This window comes from Orcinus orca, chromosome 21 (genome assembly GCF_937001465.1).
Source record: "Orcinus orca chromosome 21, mOrcOrc1.1, whole genome shotgun sequence".
Lineage (NCBI taxonomy): Eukaryota > Metazoa > Chordata > Mammalia > Artiodactyla > Delphinidae > Orcinus > Orcinus orca.
This window is the reverse complement of record NC_064579.1, coordinates 21,853,536-21,873,561: the sequence shown is the minus strand read 5'-3', so window position 1 is coordinate 21,873,561 and position 20,026 is coordinate 21,853,536. Positions and strand designations below refer to the sequence as shown.

Genomic DNA, 20,026 nt, shown 5'->3' with positions numbered 1-20,026 from the left:
TTTTCGCCGGGATTGGTGGCGCCCCTTCCCCGCTGGGCAGCGGCGAGTCGGACCCCGCCCCCGCACCGCGGGTGGGCGGCCGGGCGGGGCGGGGCCGGGCACCTCCCAGCAGTCGCTCAGCCGGCCGCTGTGGCTCTCCGCCCCCTTCTGACACGCACTCCACGGCCGCCCCCGCCCCCGTCCCCGCCCCCACCCGGCCGGCTCGAGTCCCAGCCGGGTCCGGCTACCTGGGCACGCCCGGCCGGGCAGCTGAAGGTCCGGCGCCGCGTGGCGGCGCTCAGGGGTCGCCGAGAGGAGCTCCGCGGCGTCTGTTGGAGCCGTTCCCTCGTTGGGCCGCCGGCGAGGGCATGAGCGCGGACTCCCTCTGCCTCCAGAGCGGCGGGAGCGGCGAGGGAAGGAGGCGCCGCTTGGAGGCCACCGTCCAGGGCAGCGCCGGGGGAGAGCAGGGCGGGAGATGTGCCTGTCCTTAGCGGCCCAGGAAGCAGCATGCACCCCGAGGCCACCGACAGCAGCGGCGCCGGCCTCACGGAAGCCCCGGGCGAGCGGCGGCCGGATTCCCGGGAGGACGCGGCAGCCCCCGGGGGCCCTGGCGGCGGGAGCTGGCGGGCGCCGGTGGCCGTGGCCGCCCTCGCCGCCGTGCCCCTCTGCTTCCTGGGGCCCGGCTGCTGGGAAGCGGGAAGCGCGGGGCCGGGCACCGTCCTGCTCAGGCTCAGCCTGTACCTGGGCTGCGCTGCGGCCGCCTTCCTGCTGGGGACCTTGTTCTCTCTGGTCTGCCGGAGCCCGCGAGCTCCGCCGCCCGACTTCGCCGCCGCCTGGAGACGGCTGGCCGCGGCCGCCCGCCGCCCGCCGGAGGTGAGTACGGGTCTCCCCGCCGCCGCCGCCGCCGCGCGCGCGCCCGCCCGCAGCCTCGCCCGGCCCGCCCGCTTCCGGCGCCCGCCGCCAGCTCCGGGAGGGCCGGGGGTCGCGGCGGGCCCGTCTTCTCGGCCCGGCTCGGCGGACGCCCGAGGGAAACGGGGCTTGGGGTGGGCCGGCCCGGCGGGGAGACCCTCGCGTCCCCTCGGCCCCCGCGCGGGGCGGGCTCCGGGCTCCGTGGGTTTGCCGAGATGCACGTTAGTAGGCGATGTAGTTGCTCGACACCATCCTCATTTCCAGCCTCGGTAGTTGAACAATCCTTCCAGACCTTCGCTGTGGCTCTGCAGCTAGCGAGTGGGAGCGAGGGGAGCGCGGCGGTCGCTGTACGCAGGCGCTGCGCCCTGGGCTGGTCATTACCTTGGGTTCCGATAACCGTTCCCTGTCGGGATGACTTTATGCCCTTTTACAGACGAGGAAGCTTGACGCAGAGGAGCTGACTTGGCTTAGGTCACCCATCCGGTACCTCATGCCCAAGCCTGGGTACACTTTTTACCACGCTGTCCTGTTTTCCACCATGTTAAGTATCGCAGTTTCAGTGATTAGGAAGGGGATGCCCGAAATCACTGTACTTTGCGTCAAAAGGAAGGCTATCATCAGTGAGGTGTGGCGATATAGTAAAGAACGGTGGTTATATAGAGAATATAGGGAAGGACAGTATTTTAAATGAGCTCTTCGCTTCCTTAGTGCCAAACCACTGCTTCCCCTACCTCCCAGCATCCGTCTCACCGCCCTATAAAAGAAACTTGATTCTGTCGTAGCTTGACTCTTCCTGCTTGACTTAATGATACTGTCATTAAACTGAAATTGACCAAGAACTCTGGGGTAAGGGAAATAGCAGTGGCTCAACTTCCTAAGAATATTTGTTGGAAGTGTCATTACCCCCTGGGTTTTGTGTTTGCTTATGATATGACTTGCTTACTTTTTTGTGAAAATCATCACACTCTTAACCAAAAGTACCGTTTCCTCAGTGTGTCAGTTCCGAATGCAGAGCTGAGATAATGGCTGAAGGGTTGTAGGTAAAAGAGTGGGGCATCCTCACTGTGTAAGCTGAGCAGCAATTCAATATAGTAAAGAACAGGAACTTCTGTTTTCATAAGTAGTCTCAAATTACATAGTTGTGTTTATTTCTCTTAAAAACCTTCACTCAGCTGTCCATTTTTTCATATCTAATTTAGCAAGACTTGGTGAGTAGGTGTATTTTTCCTCTTGCTTTTTCTCTACAATGATAAAAAAAATAAAGATCCCAAGATTTTACTAGTTGGTTTATCGATCTGTGAATGACGTTAGAATTCTTTAGAGTATTGTAAGACGTTGTAATTCATTCAGGACGTATTTATTGAGTATTTTATGCCAGCCAGGTATTATTTTGGAAGCTGGGGTTGAATCAACAAGGCAAAAGCCCTGCTTTCTGGAGACTGTATACTTATGGGGGAATCAAGCAATAAATAAATGGAGTTACTTTTGGGTAGTGGTAAATGCTTATGAAACCAAAAGTAACTAAGAGTCAAAGTGATTAAGAGTGCCTGATATGTGAGGGCAGGAAGTTTAGATGGTGGCGTCAGGGTCAAAGCTGTAGGATTGCAGCTCACTCTGAGGGCTTGGAAGCCTCATGTTGTGGGTTACCTCCCCTTTTCCTGGAAAATACATCCCCTCAAACCTCCCAACTCACTTGTACCTCTGGTAAAACTTGGGTTATCATCCGGGAAGGTGCTTTAGTAGAGGAAGCAGAGAAAATACTACATTAAAGGTGACAGAAAATGAAGCAGCATATGTAATCTCTCATGTATACTACCCGAAGATTTCAGGCAGTAGAAGAGGTGAAGTATGATTTAAGGAAAGTAGATTATTGGTCATTTCTTTTTGAATTCAGATTCCTACAATGTTAAATAAGAAAATAAGTACACTAGGATGTTTACTTTCTAGGTTGTGTTACTTAGAATTGAAATGCATGTTATTCACATAAAATTATATATATATATTTACAGTACCAGTCAGTTTACTCAAGCCTTTTGTTGTGCTGTATTTCCAATAATTTATGCTTAAGGTTTTAAAACAATGTTCTTTATGAATGGAAACATAAGCATGTGGTGTAGTATAAACTGTCCTTTCTGTGGTGGTAGGAGCTGGACCACACCGGTCATCTAACATAGGTGGAGGGGAGGCTGTTTTGGAGTGAACCAAATGGTGCCTCTTACAATACAGTGACTACTTCACTACAGAAGTTTTGATTCAGCATTAAGAAAAGAATCCTCATTTGTTCTTACATATTTTGGGTTCTTCTAGTGTCAGCTAGACGTGTCAGACACGGGGATCTATCCTATCTGTCCATCTTTCCTTCCTTCTCTTTCCTTTTTTTTTTTTCCTTCTTGGCTTCCTTCTATAGAGGAAAAAAAATGCATACACTGTTAAAAGCAGGCAACCAGAGAAGCCTAAACTAAAAGGGAAAAGGTGTTTTCATGTCTAGGAGTGTTCAAATGCTCCTGCATGCTTCACAAGGTAGTTATTGGCTGTCAACTCTATGCGGTTAGGACTCATGACTGACATCTTTTGTGAGTGTTTGCTGATGATAATGAAGAAAATTATGTCAGTGTGCGGTCACTAACTCTGTGCTTTCCCCCTTAAGTTAATCTAATATTTACTGGGCGTCTCTTATGTGCAAGGATTTTGATTTTACTTGGCTGGGAATCACTATTGATTAAAGTGGTAAAACTAAATTTTCATCTCGGGTAGAAATAACATCCAGTGGTATATTCAGATGGCAAAAACTTGTGTAAGGTCAGAAAGGTTGATGGTAAAGTCTTGACAGTTGCTACCTGGGCCCCACTTTAGAAACACTTGGGCTTTTTGTAGGCCAGCCGACTGGAGCTGTGATGCCATGGGGCTGGCTTGCTCCTGGGCAGCAGCTGCTAGCCCGCCTTTGCTGAGTACGCTGCCAGAGTGTGGTGTTCCGAGTCCAAGGTCGTAGTTTGGTCTTGTGCCAGGCCAGTTAACTCATGCGGACCAAGAGCCTTAGATTCACTAGCCACAGTTACTTGACCCTAGCACATGATCTAACCAAGGCAGCAGCAAGAAGAATATGGGAATAGTGAATCAGTAGTTCAGAAAACTTATTTTCATTCCTGGACCAGCAGGATCTAAGTGCATCTTCATAGAATGGAAAAAAGGGAAATAATTTCTTACATTTTGGCAATAGGAATAAGAGGGAATAACTTCTTTAAATGTCAATCATGGGCTTCCCTGGTGGCGCAGTGGTTAAGAATCCGCCTGCCAATGCAGGAGACACGGGTTCGAGCCCTGGTCTGGGAAGAGCCCACATGCCGCGGAGCAACTAAGCCTGTGCGCCACGACTACTGAGCCTGCGCTCTGGAGCCCACGTGCCACAGCTACAGAAGCCCGCGTGCCTAGAGCCCGTGCTCCACAACAAGAGAAACTACCTCAATGAGAAGCCTGTGCATCGCAACAAAGAGTAACACCTGCTCACGGCAACTAGAGAAAGCCCGTGCGCAGCAATGAAGACCCAACCCAGCCAAAAATAAATAAGATAAATAAATTTTAAAAAGTCAATCATTCACATAATAATTATGGATTTTTCTCTTTTACATTGTAGTTTATTAGATACTTCTTGATTTACATCCCATTAAGTTAAAAAATAAGCAGTTAACTAATGAGGATTGGAGGGCTGATGCAAGAAAGTCCACAAGTCAGGCGATTAGTAGCATATGGGAAACTGAGGTCCATTGCTATGTGAAGAAAACATTAAAGACTTTTCCAAGTTTAGACAGATAGCAAAGTTCAAGAAGTTCATCAAATCTCTTACATTTACTGAAGATCTGGTGCATATCTGCTTTTCTGATCTCGTGAGATCAGTTTTGGCCTAGTTAGTTGCTGAGTGTCAGTGCCAGGCACGTAAGTAAGTTCTTGTCAGTTTTTGTCCTGAATGAATGGATTATTGTTTGAGATGAGAACAGACTTGAGAATCCAACTGACATTTTTAGATTTGAAGTTTCAACCACAGTTCCCTAGAGAAGGGATCATAGTCTTGCAGTAGGTGTCACTAAGAGCTTCGCTAATTGCTTTCTGTTAAGTGCATGGCAGTGTTTTTAGTGTTGGGGAGGAATCAAAGGTGAACAGACTCTCCCTGTTCCCATCCTCTCAGGCTGAGTAGATTAGACTGATAGGGAAGACTGGAGGGGAGAGCAGATGTTTATAGAGACAGTAAAAACATTCACACAGCAACCCATGGTGCCACTTGGCTTGGGTAGGACTTCTAGAATCCCTAAATGAGTTCTTTTACCAATACAAAAGTGCTTTTGAGTAAAACAAACTTGATTTAGTTACTGGAGGGAAAAAGGAAAAGAAACAAGACTTAGGGAGACTATACACAGCCTCTTTGTGACTTCCCTTTATTATGCTAATGTGATAAACTAATCCTCAGTAATTTGATAGTGGATAGTGGCATAATACACTTACTGTCTTCAGAATATTTGATTGTATTTTGACTGGGGGATTTAAGTCATGGTGGCTACTGGGAAAAATGTTTTTGAGGAAGTTGGCTTTTGAGACCCCCTTAAATCTACCTAACACTGTAGTGTAAGGTTTGTTTGCCTTAAATTCATTCAAATCATAATTTTTAAATTTAACTTTTTATGCAGGTTATACAATCACATGGCTTTAATAAAAACACATATAACAAGATATGCAGTGGAAAAAAAATCTCCCTTCCTTATAGGCAGCCATTATTAACAGTTGATTATTCTTCCAAATGTATATTATGTATATACAAGCAAATACAAATATGTACTCAAAAACGGGACCTTTTGGTACCTATAATCTCTTGATATATAAAGTGATTACACATAAAGGAAAATTATTTTCTGTATCTTTATTATGAAGGAACTATTTCTAAGAGTTAGTAAACATAAGTTATATATGAATAGTGATAACTTCAAAGTAGGAAGCTACAATACACGATTAAACCTGAACATAAAAAAATGCTCATCAAAACTAGCAAATGTATTCTAAGAAATGATGTGTGTGTTTTTGAATTTAGCAAAACTGTCTGAAGGCGGCAATATATATTTTCACAATTTGTACAAAACCAAAGCAAACCCAGCAAATCGTTTTAGAGACTTTTTGGGTTTTGAGTTGCCGGCGAGTATATGAGATGAATCCTCGGAGGTAGGATTGCAGAGGTAGTTTGGGCCAGGTTGTGGAAGTCCTCAGCTGGGAGAGTAGGGTTGGATTATAGTCTGTAGTTGGGGCAGCTACTCACACTTTCTGAGCTCTGGAGTGTAGCATCAGAGCTGGGCTTTAGAAATGTTAAATGGAAATGTGATTGGGAGGGACTCAGGAGAAACACTGATCAGTTGCAGTGATTAAAAAGTGAGAGTTAATGAAGCTGTGTGAATGGAGTCTGGAGGCGAAAAGTCAAGATTGAGTGAGACGGTTCTTTCATGTTAATTATCAGTAGTTATTACAGATTGGTTCAAGAATCTTTTCTAGAGTATCTTAACATTCCCTCTAAATAATAAATTCAAGCCCCAAACCAAAGGGTCCTACTGTTTATTCACAAATGTGAAGACCAAAGTCTCCAAGCTTGAGTGGTCTGCTTGGAGCCTAAATTCTGGTCATTCCCAGGAAGCTTATTTCTAACTCCCTTGAATCTTAAGCTGCTTTTGCTTTGGGAACATGCTACGATGTAACCTTAGTAATTGAATGTTGCCTTCTTAAAAATATCTTAGGTTTCATTTCCTAACCTTATCATTTTGGGGGTAGGAAGTGCCCTAGATTCCTTAGAATGTATGAACCCTGTGCAGTCAGAATAGTGCACACAATTGTACTTAAAAAAAGGTGACTCAGCAAGTTTGGTGCTGAGGGCTTAGGCTTTAGAAAAGGAAGTGTCTGTAGAAGGCTGTTAGTATTAAAATGATGGCATACAAACTTGCCTTTTTTTTTTGCAGCTTTGCTTTTGAAAGACTTGCGAACTTGGAACTTGTATTTTTACCAACTTCACTGTTAGGTCACTTTCTAAATGAGGGTTGGTTGTTTGGGTGGAGATGACATGACAGGGGTAGATAGGCAGCCCTTCGCAGGGACTCTGCTGGGTACCCTGGGGGGCCAGGGCTTGGGTTCAGTTACTCACTCCAACACCCTCCTTTAGTCCTGGGGTGTGTTATTTAGTTTCTCTAAGCACAGTGGAGCTTTCCAGAAAGCCCAGCGGGGTTTGGTTGCATTTTGGTGGGCTTTTCAGCTCAGATGCTGCTTTGAGAGAATGCAGTTAGGAGAGTGAGCTGTGCCAGTCTGTCCCCAGGGCTGGCCCGTGCTTATCAGTGACTCTAGGCACTGGCCAGTCCTGGTACATTTGTCAGTCAGCCTGGGGTTTCCATGTATGAACGCCATGAGCTGGATGTAGAGGAAAATGAATATGGTAACTCCAGGTAAAATGCCTCCGAGGCCAAAGGGGAAACCGGAATGAATAGTACATTTTTAGAATAAGACACTGGAACTTGTTTAGGTCACTAAGATCTGTTTAGTAAGCTTTCATTTTAGTGTAGAATACACTTCTTGGAAAGTTGGATGCATTTTTAACAAATACTCATTTCTAAAGTTACCTGAATTTCTGTAGTTCTCACCCACCTTGTATGTGTGAGTGAGTTTACATTAATAGCAGTAACTCAAATTGTCTAGGGTTTGCTCCTGTCTCCTCATGCAGGACCGCATCCCGCAGCTCTCCCCTCATTTCTGCCAGCCCACAGGCAGTATTTATGTGTTTATGAATATGTTCACTTATGTTCTTCCGTTCCTGGTGCCTGAAAAACATTTGAGAGAGCCTTCTTTCTGTCACCCGTGCCAGTCTGTGAAAAAGCACATTTCTTCTTGGGCTACTGCTGTCTCAGTCCCCTAAAAGTGGATATCCAGGTGTGCTTGGTCCTTCTGTTTTGTTTTTGTTTTTCTCCTGAGCCAAAGCCGCTTTATGTGCTTTTTGGAAGTTGAGAATGTAGCCTTGTTTCTTTCACTCGGGTATACTTAAAATTTTTTCTTTTTTACCGTGTAATAGAAGCTGAGGAGCTTACGTCTTTGTTTGCATCTCCTGTGAAGACAGCCCCATCCCTTTTGTCTGTCTCCTTTCTGTACCTGGCTCAGAGCAGCCCCTGGGGTCAAGCTCGGGCTCTCTCTCCTAGCTCCAGAGCTTTCTCTGTCTCCAACCTTGAGCGGCTACACACAAGGCACCTCCCAAAGGCCTCTTCCTCGTATACAAATATACCCCAACAAATATACACCTGAGGGCCATGTGCAAACCCTGCCAACTTGTTAGGCGTGGAATTAACACCTTAAACATCCCAGAAATTGTGACGTGTTTTTCCTGAGTCACAGTTGTTAATCTCATATTCCTTCTGATTTTTTTTCCCATTTCACTAAACCTTTCTGAGATTGCAACCCCTAGATTAGCTCAGGAGGTTGCTTTGTTTTCTAGATTTTAATTTTGATCATCCTTGAGGTCCCATTTTTGGAAGTATCTCACTCTTAGGCGGGCTTCCCTGGGGACCCCTGCAATAACCATCTCTACACCGAGTCGAGATTTACTCCTCAGGCTTAGACTCACTTATTCAACTGCTTAACTTGACCTTTCCACGTGGTACCCTCAGTGGTGCCTGAAACTCAACAGGTCCAAGGCCCCATCTGTCTTATGATCAGTGTCTCCGTCCCTCTCCCATTGCTCCTTGCATCAGTGACTAAGCACCTCCGAAAGTCCTGCAGCCAGAAGCCCGAGTCCTTCCTGACCTCTCCTTCTCCTTCCTCCCCATGTGCAGTCCATCCTCCAGACCTGTCTCCTTACCTCTTGAGTATCTTACGTCCATCCACTTGTTTCCATCTCTCCTGCTTGGTCCCAGCTGCCATCATGTGCCTCCTAGGTGACTGCAGTAGCCCCTCAGTTCATCTCTCTGCCTCCGTGTCGGCTCCTCCAATTCCTTCTCTCTCTCTTTTTTTTTTTTTTTTAATTTATTTATTTATTTTTGGCTGTGTTGGGTCTTCGTTTCTGTGCGAGGGCTTTCTCCAGTTGTGGTGAGTGGAGGCCACTCTTCATCACGGTGTGTGGGCCTCTCAATGTCACGGCCTCTCCCGTTGTGGAGCACAGGCTCCAGATGCACAGGCTCAGTAGTTGTGGCTCACGGGCTTAGTTGCTCCGTGCCATGTGGGATCTTCCCAGACCAGGGCTCGAACCCGTGTCCCCTGCATTGGCAGGCAGATTCTTAACCACTGCGCCACCAGGGAAGCCCCAATTCCTTCTCTTAAAAATGCACACCCAGTCCAATCCCTCTTCTGCAGCAGGTTTAATTAAGAGCCGTCAGCTTCCTGTTCTTGCCAGCTCTCCAGCCTGGTCTCCTGTCATAATTACCTTCACTTCTCATGCTCTATCCTCAGCCCTCGAAGTGCCAACCTTGCTCTTTGGATGGCAACTTTGAACATCGCTTGCTCTGCCTGGAGCCCCGCTGCGCCCTTACCTGGCTGACTTCTCCTCAGTGCTCAGCCATCACTTTTGCAGAGAGGCTCATATATTCTTGTGGCACCGTAGACCTTTTCTTCATTGTACTTAGCACAGTTGTGATTTTATACTTGGACATTTCCTTGTCCGTCTTTCTCATTAACCCTTGAACTCCATGAAGGCAGAAACTCCCCGCTGTGTCTTTAACATCTAGCATGATTAAGTAGGTAAGCAATAAATATGTCTTGAGTGACTGAATCCCTGGGGATCAGTAGAGCATAGGCATTAAGAGAATGGTTCTGGAGTCAGCCAGTTATTTGAATTTGAATCTGGCTCTGCTTTAATAACTCTGTGACAGTGGGCGACTTACTTAAGATTCCTAAGCCCCAGTCTCCTTATCTGAAAAGTGGAGATAGTAAATACCTTAAGAGGTTGTTTGGAACAATGTGATAGTATTTGAAAATATAAATACTAGTATTTGTAAAAGTGCTTTGAATTAGAAGGTGTTAAATGGTAGATGTTACACTTTCACCTTTTTAAAAAAACTTTTCTATAAGAATAAAGATGCAGCTTCAGAAAAATTACACAAAATAAACATATAGTTGGATGAGTGATTATAAAGACAATACCCTTGTAACTTCCAGAGGCCCCAGAAGCCCCCCGTATCTCCACCCCAATGGCATTCCCTTCCCTTCCACCTAAGTAACGCCATCCTGACTCTATAATAATCACGTCCTTACGTGTTGTTACAGTTTTATCAGTCAACCATGCATCCGTGGACATTATGGTTTAGTCTTGCCCATTTGAAAAAAATTAAGTCTTCCCAGTATCCTTTTCTTTTCCCTATGGGTTATCTGTTGAAGAACCTGGAGCAGTTGTCCTGTAGTGTCCTATAGTCTGGATTTTGCTGGCTGCATATGAATGATACAGCTCAGCTTGTTCCTTCCTCCTTTGTATGTCCTGCAAATTGACACTGGACCCAGAGGCCTGATCAGACTTGTGTTTGACCCCTTTGGCAGGACTGTAGGTGGTGGTGTGACCTTTCATCGGGAGGCACATAATATCTGGTTGTCTTTCTTTTTGTGATGTTAGTAGCTGTTGATCCTCAATACCTGGATCTATTAATTTTTAGGGGGTGACGAATAGGGATGTTTTAATTCTGTCATTTGTCTTATTTATTGGTTTGAATATTTTTAAGGGAGACATTTTTCCATCATCTACTCTTTGCACAGCGCTACAGTTCCTATAGAAAAGCAGGATAAATGCTAGATTCTTTCCCATGATCAGTTTTCCAAGATAATGAGTTGGTTCCCCATCATCCTCTGAAGGTGACCAATTAGTTATGTGTTTAAGAAAATACTGTGAACTCATGGATTTGAATGTATTTGGTGGGTTTCAATTGATTGTAATTATTATCTTTTTTGAAGCTTAGGCAGTCCCATCTCTGCCCAGTGGGAACCTTTTCAAGTTGGCTCCTGAGTCCTTTTGATACGACCCTACTAAGTCTGAGAGTTTTCTTGCTATCTGGTATAATAAGATATTTCAGGTTCATTTTGAGCATTTTCTGCTCACACCTGGAATTAGCCATTTCTCCACAAAGAGCCCTGATTTCTTTTAAGGGAAAATAGTATTTCATGAACTCATTCTGTTTCAGTTCTGAGCAGCACAGCCAGACTCAGAGCCAACTGTTGGGACTTCACCTGCTCATTTGTTTGTAGGGTGACCAGTTGTCCTGGTTTGCTCAGAACTGTCTTGGTTCTAGCACTGAAAGCCCTGTGCCCCTGAGAGAGTGGGGGACTCATTCTAGGTGTTAGGGAGGCTCATAGCTGTTGGTTTGGTCATTGTGTCTTGGCCTTCTCTGTGGAGAGGTTGGAAGAAATATGTATGAGATCTGTCTTTTGCAGAGAATAATCACTCAATAGTTAGATTTATATACTCTATGTCTTCTTCAAGACAGGTAACACTTAGTTTGAACAGTGCTTTGCAATCGTCTTTGCCATTCGCTTATGATAGCCTATAAATTGACATTGTTTATGGGTTCAGGAAAATGATTTCTATGGCCTCAGTTTGATTCATTTTACTCTAACCCATGGCTGTGAATACAGTGGACCAATAAATGCACTACAAGAGTCATAATGTGAATGTCATAAAGTGAATGCCTTAGTAATTGCTATAGCTAAACTTAATATTGATTGCATTTACTGTATGCAGGTGCATATATGCATTACCCAGTTAAATTTTTATATCTTCCACGTGAGGTAGGGACTGTTAATCTCATTTTACAGATGGGAAGACTGAGGTTTAGAGAGGCTAAATCATGTGCCCGGAGCAAGTGGAAGAACTAAAATAAACCCAGGTCTTTCTTATTTTGGAGTCTCTGTAGTTAACCATTTTATTACCATTTTAATTATTAAACATTAGTTTGGTCTAATTTAAAACCTGATTCACGTTTTAAAAAACTTGGGAATCTTTGGGCTGGTTCTAGGATCTGTTTAGGAATTAGTGTCACTTCAGAGGTCTCAGAGTGATGTCACAGCTGCCCTCTCTGTGCTCAGGGCAGTCATTGCTAATCAGGTAAGGCAGCTTTTTTTTTCCCCCCCCCCCGAGTCTGGATGAAGCCTCAGAATCCTCTTCAACATAGCATTCCAGGCAGCCACTAAAATTTTACTAGAGTTGAGCTATAACGTGAGACCCATCTGCCATTCTGAGTGAGAACCTCGTAGAACGGCAGTGAAGCCTCTGGGGTCCCATGGCACTTTTTCTGTGCTACTCTGCTGTCACTATACTGTATCGTAACAGTCAGTCATACATTCTTTTCATCTGTTCTAGGAAAAATCAGTTTTCTACGCTATGATCCATAAACACTTAATTTCAGAGATGCTTTTAGGTATACTGCAAAAACAGAAGAGGCAGGATGAGAGGCTTGCGGGGGGCGGGGGGGGTCGCATAAATTTGAGAAACCAAGTTCTTGAAGCTTTACACTGTGTATTGCTATGCTAACGTTGTGAGAAATCCTAGTAAATGAACCCGTTTAGCTGTTTTTTAACCCAGTGTTTTCTAAACATGACTTATACCTGTATCCCTACTTTTTTTTTTTTTTTAAGCAACAAGGAGTTTTATTACCTTAAGAAATGATACATAACCCAGGGGTAGGGCAGGCTCCACGTGGGAGTATCCAGCCTCAGCACCATCTCTGTATCTTTCTTAGCTCTGCCCTCCCCGTGGGTGCGCCTGATGCCCTGGCTAGTGGCTAGATGGCTGCAGGCATTTCAGGCACCATAGCCACACAGGATGAGATCTAGATGGGGAAAGGCCCTTTTGGAACAAGGAAAGTGTTCTTAGAAATGAAGTGGCAGTGTTCCCTTCGTGTCTATTTGGCAAGGTTTGGGCGGGTACCCGCCTGTATGGAATTGTTGGCTGCGGGAGGGGACCATGATGCTGTGACTGGCCTAGCCAGTCCTTTAAGGAGGAAGGAAGCAGTGGAGTCAAAACAATGAATGTTTCGCTTCATAGCCAAGGTTTTCAGGATAGGAGGATGCTCTCTTTTTAGCCTTTCACACCTTCACTTACTCCTCACTTTAACCAAGCTTCTCGCTGTTCCTGAATTTACCTTTATGGGGTGTACGTGTTGCACCCATGGGCCCCTGGGAAGACCTCTGCCCCCATTTCTGCACATTCAGTTCTTGTTGTTAAAGACCTAGTTCAAGGTCTTCCATCTGGTCAACTCTACCACGCTCTTCAGTTCTGCCCAATAAACATTTGTGGAGGGAGGAGAGGGAAAAGTCAGGTGAATTCCAGGTTTCTGACTTGGGTGGCTGAATGGACATGGTCCACGTGGGCAGGTTTGGGATGGTGGAAGGTGAGGAGGTAAGTTTTGACCATGCGGATTTTGAGATGCCTGTGGTTATGTTCAGCCTGCAGGTAGGCTTGCAGCTCTGCCATTAGAGGGAAAGATCAGGGGAACAGGTCTGGTGGGGGTCAGTGTGCACGTGTAGTTAAAGCTACAGGTCCATGAGACTGCCGAGGGTGGCCTGCAGTGGTTGAGAAGCAGCAAGCTGAAGGGCAGGCAGAGGAGTGAGAAGGACGGTGCATAGGAGAGAGAAACCCAGAGAAGCCAAGAGAGCAACAGGGACCCAGTGGCCAGAGGTGCTGGGTGAGGTGGGGGGAGTCCAGAAAGAGGGCAGGGAAGTGTCCTTGCATTTGGCCCTGGACACCTGTGCGGGTGGTGTCTGGGGAGGGCAGGGTGGACGTGGGGCAGATGTGGTATTTATCCTCTCAGGTGATGGGTGGGGGACAGGTGGGGAGGCTGAGGCGGGGTGCACGGTGCCCCCTGGGAGCTTGGAGGAGAAGGAGAGAGGGCGGCATTCACAGGTGCGTGTGGTGCTTGTGCTTTGGGAATTTTTGTTGTTGAGGAGAGATTTAATCACATCTTTGGGTTAAAGAGGAAGCTTGAAAAGTAGAGAGGGAAATCCCAGAGACAGGATGCTTGCTAGAGCAGCGCCCAGGCCGACAGGACCAGAGCACTGGTGGAGGGTTTAGGCTTGAGACTAATGGGAAAGAGGTAAAAGTGGGAGCAGAGAGAGAAGCTCGCAGGCAGCCGGCAGGGAGCTGAGATGTTTCAAACTGGGTTGCCTCGACTGTCTTGGTAGCTGAGAGGCAAATTAATTGCCCACAGTGAGGAGGATGGCGTGTTGAGGTAATTTTTAAGACAGGTGGAAAGAGCTTCGGTGAATCCTTTGTGACTGCCCCAATTTATGTAAAATGATTGCTCTACTCCTGTATTAAAATAAATCTTCCAAAGAATAAAACTTCTCAGCTTTTTTCAGGGGTCATAATCTTTTGTCGTCACGACCACTTAGTGGTGTTTCTCAAAATGGGGTCTAAGGATTTACAAATAACTTAGGAATTCTTGCTAAAAAATGCTGTATGTCAAAGACACACCTTATAAACTTTCTGAATTAAGAATCTTTGTGGGGGGAGGGAGGAATAGGATCTAGAAATCTGCATTAGAACAGATTCCCCAAGTGATTCTTGAAAATGAGTTAGTGTATTTTCAGGCAGCGGATGGGGGCCTCCGGATGTCAGCAAGGGCCGAGGAAACTCGGAACCGCGTGCGGTGTCCGTGTCTGACGGACCCACCCGTGAGAGTCAGCGTTGCTGCATTCTCTCTGCTCAGAGGTAGAGTGGCTGCCGCACTAAGGCTTGTCTTTAATACCATGTTTCTCAAGAGGGAAGGTTTTATTCTTTGAATTTGAACACATTTATTTTAGATAGAAACGGAAGAAAGAATTTTTATGATCTAGACCTAGGCTGGGGCAGATGATTTTTACTCTCCAGTTAGGAGGGATGTAAAAATCAGCCTGTTTGAATTGTATTTTTGGTTTTTTTGCAACTAGTAGTTTTATGGCAGTAATCCATCTCACGCACCTCAATATCTTACATGTGTGTTATCCGGGCCACTGCCCAGAGCTCAGCTTTTCGCTTCAAGGGAACTATGAAAATAGAAATCCCGCTGGAATTGGAATCAAATTACCAATGTGATATTTTTCTAACCAGGTCCTAAATGTCTTATCACCAGTTTTCATTTAAAGGCCAATCAACAGATTTAATAAGAATGGTATTACGGTATCCAGGACAGTAACAGAGTTTAAAAAAAAAGTGATTGCTTTCATTACTAAAGATCTCTGTGAAAAAAAGCAGTTCTGTGTGACTCATTGAGTTGTTGGGTTACATGATAGCTTTGAAGCAGGGGCAACCACTCTTCTACATTTATATTCAGTGGTTTCAGTGCGAACTCTTATGAAATGAGAATAATTTTTGTAACTTACTTCAGTACGTATGAACTTCAAAATTCTTATGAAATGATCTCATGGATTGGTTGTATATTTGAGTAGCTCTTCTCCTGTGACCTGGACCGGAGTGTGGAATGTAGAGGAGATACCAGAATGGGAAGAATGTTAGAATTCCTAAGCAGAGCCTGCCCCATTGTTAGAGCTCATCAGTTACTCGATTATGAGCTTCTGTTCCATCAGGGATAGATTAAGCCCCTTGAGCACAGAGAATGTCATGTATTTACCTTTGTCTCTGGTACCCAACTAAGTGGCAGACGCACAGAGTCCTTAGTATGTGTGAGATGATTGAATGAGTTGATGGAAATGTGATTCATATCTTGGAAACCTCTGATTTCCCTTATGAGCTCAAAATTACAATGGAAACCAGTGATAAAATGGCTACAGAATTTTTATTCCTACAGACCTTTGCAGGAATGCAAAAAGCTAATGCCAGTTTTCAGTGATCTTTCCTAAGCCAATGTGCTTTTTCTTCATTCTTCTCCCCCAGCCCTAGTCTCTGTTCTATATTTGCCAGTTTAGACAAACTGCTGCTGCCTGTATACTTTCAAGTGCATGTTATAATTTCAGTTTCCAAATCTGTGTCTGGTTTGAAATATACTTAAATTTCCCTTGTAATCAAGTGGAGTGTGTTTTCTAAGGATCTTCAGACTTGAGTCCTTGACATTAGAAATGAAGCACATATTTTCTTCCCACAAGTCTTAATTCTTCCAACTGAATGGAAAAACAATCCTTAGTATATTAGCCTATCTCAAGAAATACCTCTATTGATTTTGCATTTGCATTAATAATCATTTTTCTCTTAGAAAGCAGATTAATCACCAAGAAACATTATTAAAGGAATCTGCTTGTGATACTTGTCAAATCCGAAAGTATGATAGGTCATAATACTAATCACGTGTAATATAACTATAATCACTCTTTGATTAACATCGTAAAAAATTTGGACTAAGACTTTTGGCACCATAATAACAATCTATATTTGAATACTGTTTTGTAATGTAAAAAAAGCCCTTTTACGTGCATTATCCTTCTTGAGGTGCATAATAATCCTTTAGTATAAATAGGGCAGACATTATTTAAACTGAATCTCAGAGAAATGGACATGTTCATTATAAGCAGCAAGAAAATGGCAAAGAATCAACTATCGCCTACTTTTACCTGGGTTTCAATTAAGTGCTCTTGCCACTATCGTGTGATGTCATATGCTTTTGCCATAGTAATAATAATGGGGTTATGCTCCATCCTGAAACACATTTGAGTTTCAGGTTTGTTCAGAGAAAAGATCTAGCTGATTTCATGCCCAGTCATAGGATCTAGTCTCAGGATCTATCCTGATTATCTTTCATTGTAGAAATGGAAACAGAACCTTGATTCCTACATCCACATGCAGGCAGGGTTGGCCTTCAGCCTGAACGCAACAATACTTCGATAACTGGAGTAATAAGCTACAGAAGCTACTGATAATCTAATCTACCATTGATCTCTTGCCAAGTTCATTTTAGGTAAAATCATGATAGAGATTTATGCTTCCAGAGGCCAGAGTGGTTTACTTTACTGTGTAAGTATCCCTGAGGGTAGAGAAGGCCCTGACCTGCCCGTGTGGCCATCACTCATCTCCCCACCTGGAAATAAATACCCTGCAGTGTTGGGCTTTCAAGGCACGTAGGTTAGTGTTGGTTGAAGAGTCTGGAAAGGGACTTTTCCTGTTCAGCTTTGCATAGTTTGTGCTTCAGTGTCCCCTACCCCCCACGCCCTGTTGTCCCTTCAGTTTCTCGTTGGCTGATAGAAGACTCTGCTTGAAGCACATCAACATTCTCGAGGCGCACAGTCCTTTGCAGTCAGAGTCCAAATCCACTGTATGGTTCACACTTTTAGTATTTTTTAGAACATTTTTGGTGGTACTACACTTAGATCAATAGCATGGAAAGGAATATGTTTTTCATTTAAAATGGGAAAAAATGGTGAGGCCAAAGTAAATACGCAGTAGTTATAGTTAAATTACAGTATAAGTCAGTCAAAATAATATGTTCCAAATCTTTCATTACATAAAAGATGCTCATGATATAATATTGAGCATGAAAAACCAGGTGCAGAACTGTGTGAGTACTATGATCCTAATTTCTTCAAAAGTGTATGAAAATAAGGGCTTCCCTGGTGGCGCAGTGGTTGAGAGTCCGCCTGCCGATGCAGGGGACACGGGTTCGTGCCCCGGTCCGGGAGGATCCCACATGCCGTGGAGCGGCTAGGCCCGAGAGCCATGGCCGCTGAGCCTGCGCGTCCCGAGCCTGTGCTCCGCAACGGGAGAGGCCGCAGCAGTGAGAGGCCCGCATAACGCAAAAAAAAAAAAAAAAGTGTATGAAAATAAAAAAGCACCAATAGTAATTTTTATAATTAATAATGTGTTGTCAGGCATTGTTTAAGTGCTGCATGTGTGTTAACTCAGTTAATGCTCGTATCAACCCTAAGAGGTAGGTACTGCTGTTATCTTTGTTTTACAGATGAGGACATGAGGTACAGAAAAGTACGTTGTCCAAAGTAAGTAATAGTAAGGATTGGAGTCGCTAACTAGGAGGAAATGGACCAAAATATCAATAGTGATTATCTCTGGATAATGGTGTTATCAGTTGATTTAATTTTGAATTGCATCTATAATATAGAATGTGTCTCTACACTTGATATAATTAGAAATAGTATTTTTAAAAGAAATTGAAGCATCTTTGGAATCTAGAAAAACCATATGAGAACATTTGTAGGTTTGAATTTCAAAGAATAGCTTCTCCTAATATCTAAAACAGAAATTATTCTTTTTTTTTTTTTTTTTTTTTTTTTTTGCGGTACGTGGGCCTCTCACTGTTGTGGCCTCTCCCGTTGCGGAGCACAGGCTCCGGACGCGCAGGCTCAGCGGCCATGGCTCACGGGCCCAGCCGCTCCGCGGCATGTGGGATCCTCCCGGACCGGGGCACGAACCCGCGTCCCCTGCATTGGCAGGCGGACTCTCAACCACTGCGCCACCAGGGAAGCCCCCAGAAATTATTCTTAATTAAGAGGGGTAAAAACACACAAAACCACTACTTTCTGTCAATACAGTCTCCCTAAATGATAACCTCTCAGTATATGTTTGACAAATTTCTTTTAGCGATAAGGAGAAGAAGACCTTTTCTAACTCATGGTTAAACATTATATGATTTCAATTTTCTTAAATTTACCAAGGCTTGATTTGTGACCCAAGATGGGATCTATCCTGGAGAATGTTCCATGTGCACTTGAGAAGAAAGTGTAATCTGCTGTTTTTGGATGGAACGTCCTATAAATATTAAATCTGTCTGGTTTGTTGTGTCATTTAAAGCTTGTGTTTCCTTATTAATTTTCTGTCTAGATGATCCGTCCATTGGTATAAGTGGGGTGTTAAAATCCCCCACTATTTTTGTGTTGCTGTTGATTTCCTGTTTTATAGCTATTAGCATTTGCCTTATGTATTGAGGTGCTCCTGTGTTGGGTGCATATATATTTATAATTGTTATATCTTCTTCTTGGATTGATCCCTTGATCATTATGTAGTGTCCATCCTTGTCTCTTGTAACATTCTTTATTTTAAAGTCTATTTTATCTGATATGATTATTGCTACTCCAGCTTTCTTTTGATTTCCACTTGTATGGAATATCTTTTTCCGTCCCCTCACTTTCAGTCTGTATGTGTCCCTAGGTCTGAAGTGGGTCTCTTGTAGACAGCATATATACTGGTCTTGTTTTTGTATCCATTCAGTGAGCCTGTGTCTTTTGGTTGGAGCATTTAATCCATTCACATTTAAGGTAATTAATTATCAATATGTATGTTCCTGTTACCATTTTCTGAATTGTTTCGGGTTTGTTTTTGTAGGTCCTTTTCTCCTCTTGTGTTTCCCTCTTAGAGAAGTTCCTTTAGCATTTGTTGTAGAGCTGGTTTGGTGGTGCTGAATTCTCTTAGCTTTTGCTTGTCTGTAAAGCTTTTGATTTCTCCATCGAATCTGAATGAGATCCTTGCTGGGTAGAGTATTGTTGGTTGTAGTTTCTTCCCTTTCATCTCTTTAAATATATCATGTCACTCCCTTCTGGCTTGTAGAGTTTCTGCTGAGAAATCAGCTGTTAACCTTATGGGGATTCCCTTGTATGTTATTTGTCATTTTTCCCTTGTTGCTTTTAATAATTTTTCTTTGTCTTAATTTTTGTCAGTTTGCTTACTGTGTGTCTCAGCATGTTTCTCCTTGAGTTTATACTGCCTGGGACTCTCTGTGCTTCCCAGACTTGGGTGGCTATTTCCTTTCCCATGTTAGGGAAGTTTTTGACTATAATCTCTTCAAATATTTTCTCAGGCCCTTTCTCTGTCTCTTCTCCCTCTGGGACCCCTCTAGTGAGAATGTTGGTGTGTTTAATGTTGTCCCAGAGGTCTCTTAGGCTGTCTTCATTTCTTTTAATTCTTTTTTCTCTATTCTGTTCCACAGCAGTGATTTCCACCATTCTGTCTTCCAGGTCACTTATCTGTTCTTCTGCCTCAGTTATTCTGCTAATGATTCCTTCTAGTGTATTTTTCATTTCAGTTATTGTATTGTTCATCTGTTTGTTCGTTCTTTAATTCTTCTAGGTGTTCGTTCTTTAATTCTTCTAGGTCTTTGTTAAACATTTCTTGCATCTTCTCAATCTTTGCGTCCATTCTTTTTCTGAGGTCCTGGATCATCTTCACTATCATTATTCTGAATTCTTTTTCTAGAAGGTTGCGTATCTCCACTTCATTTCGTTGTTT

General features: G+C 44.1%; 1 protein-coding gene across 12 annotated transcripts in view; it reads left to right on the top strand.

The window, feature by feature from the left end:
* The first annotated feature begins 216 nt into the window (after positions 1–216).
* SNX25 (sorting nexin 25) overlaps positions 217–20,026 on the top strand; it is a 110,413-nt gene continuing 90,603 nt past the window's right edge. For all 12 annotated transcript variants that reach the window (XR_004478030.2, XR_004478029.2, XR_004478031.2 and 9 more), the window contains exon 1: positions 217–852. Coding sequence is in view for 8 of the 12 variants with exons in the window: in XM_033409261.2 (XP_033265152.1) it covers positions 487–852 (366 nt within the window). In the remaining 4 variants the exon portion in view is untranslated. The remainder of the gene's footprint in view (positions 853–20,026) is intronic.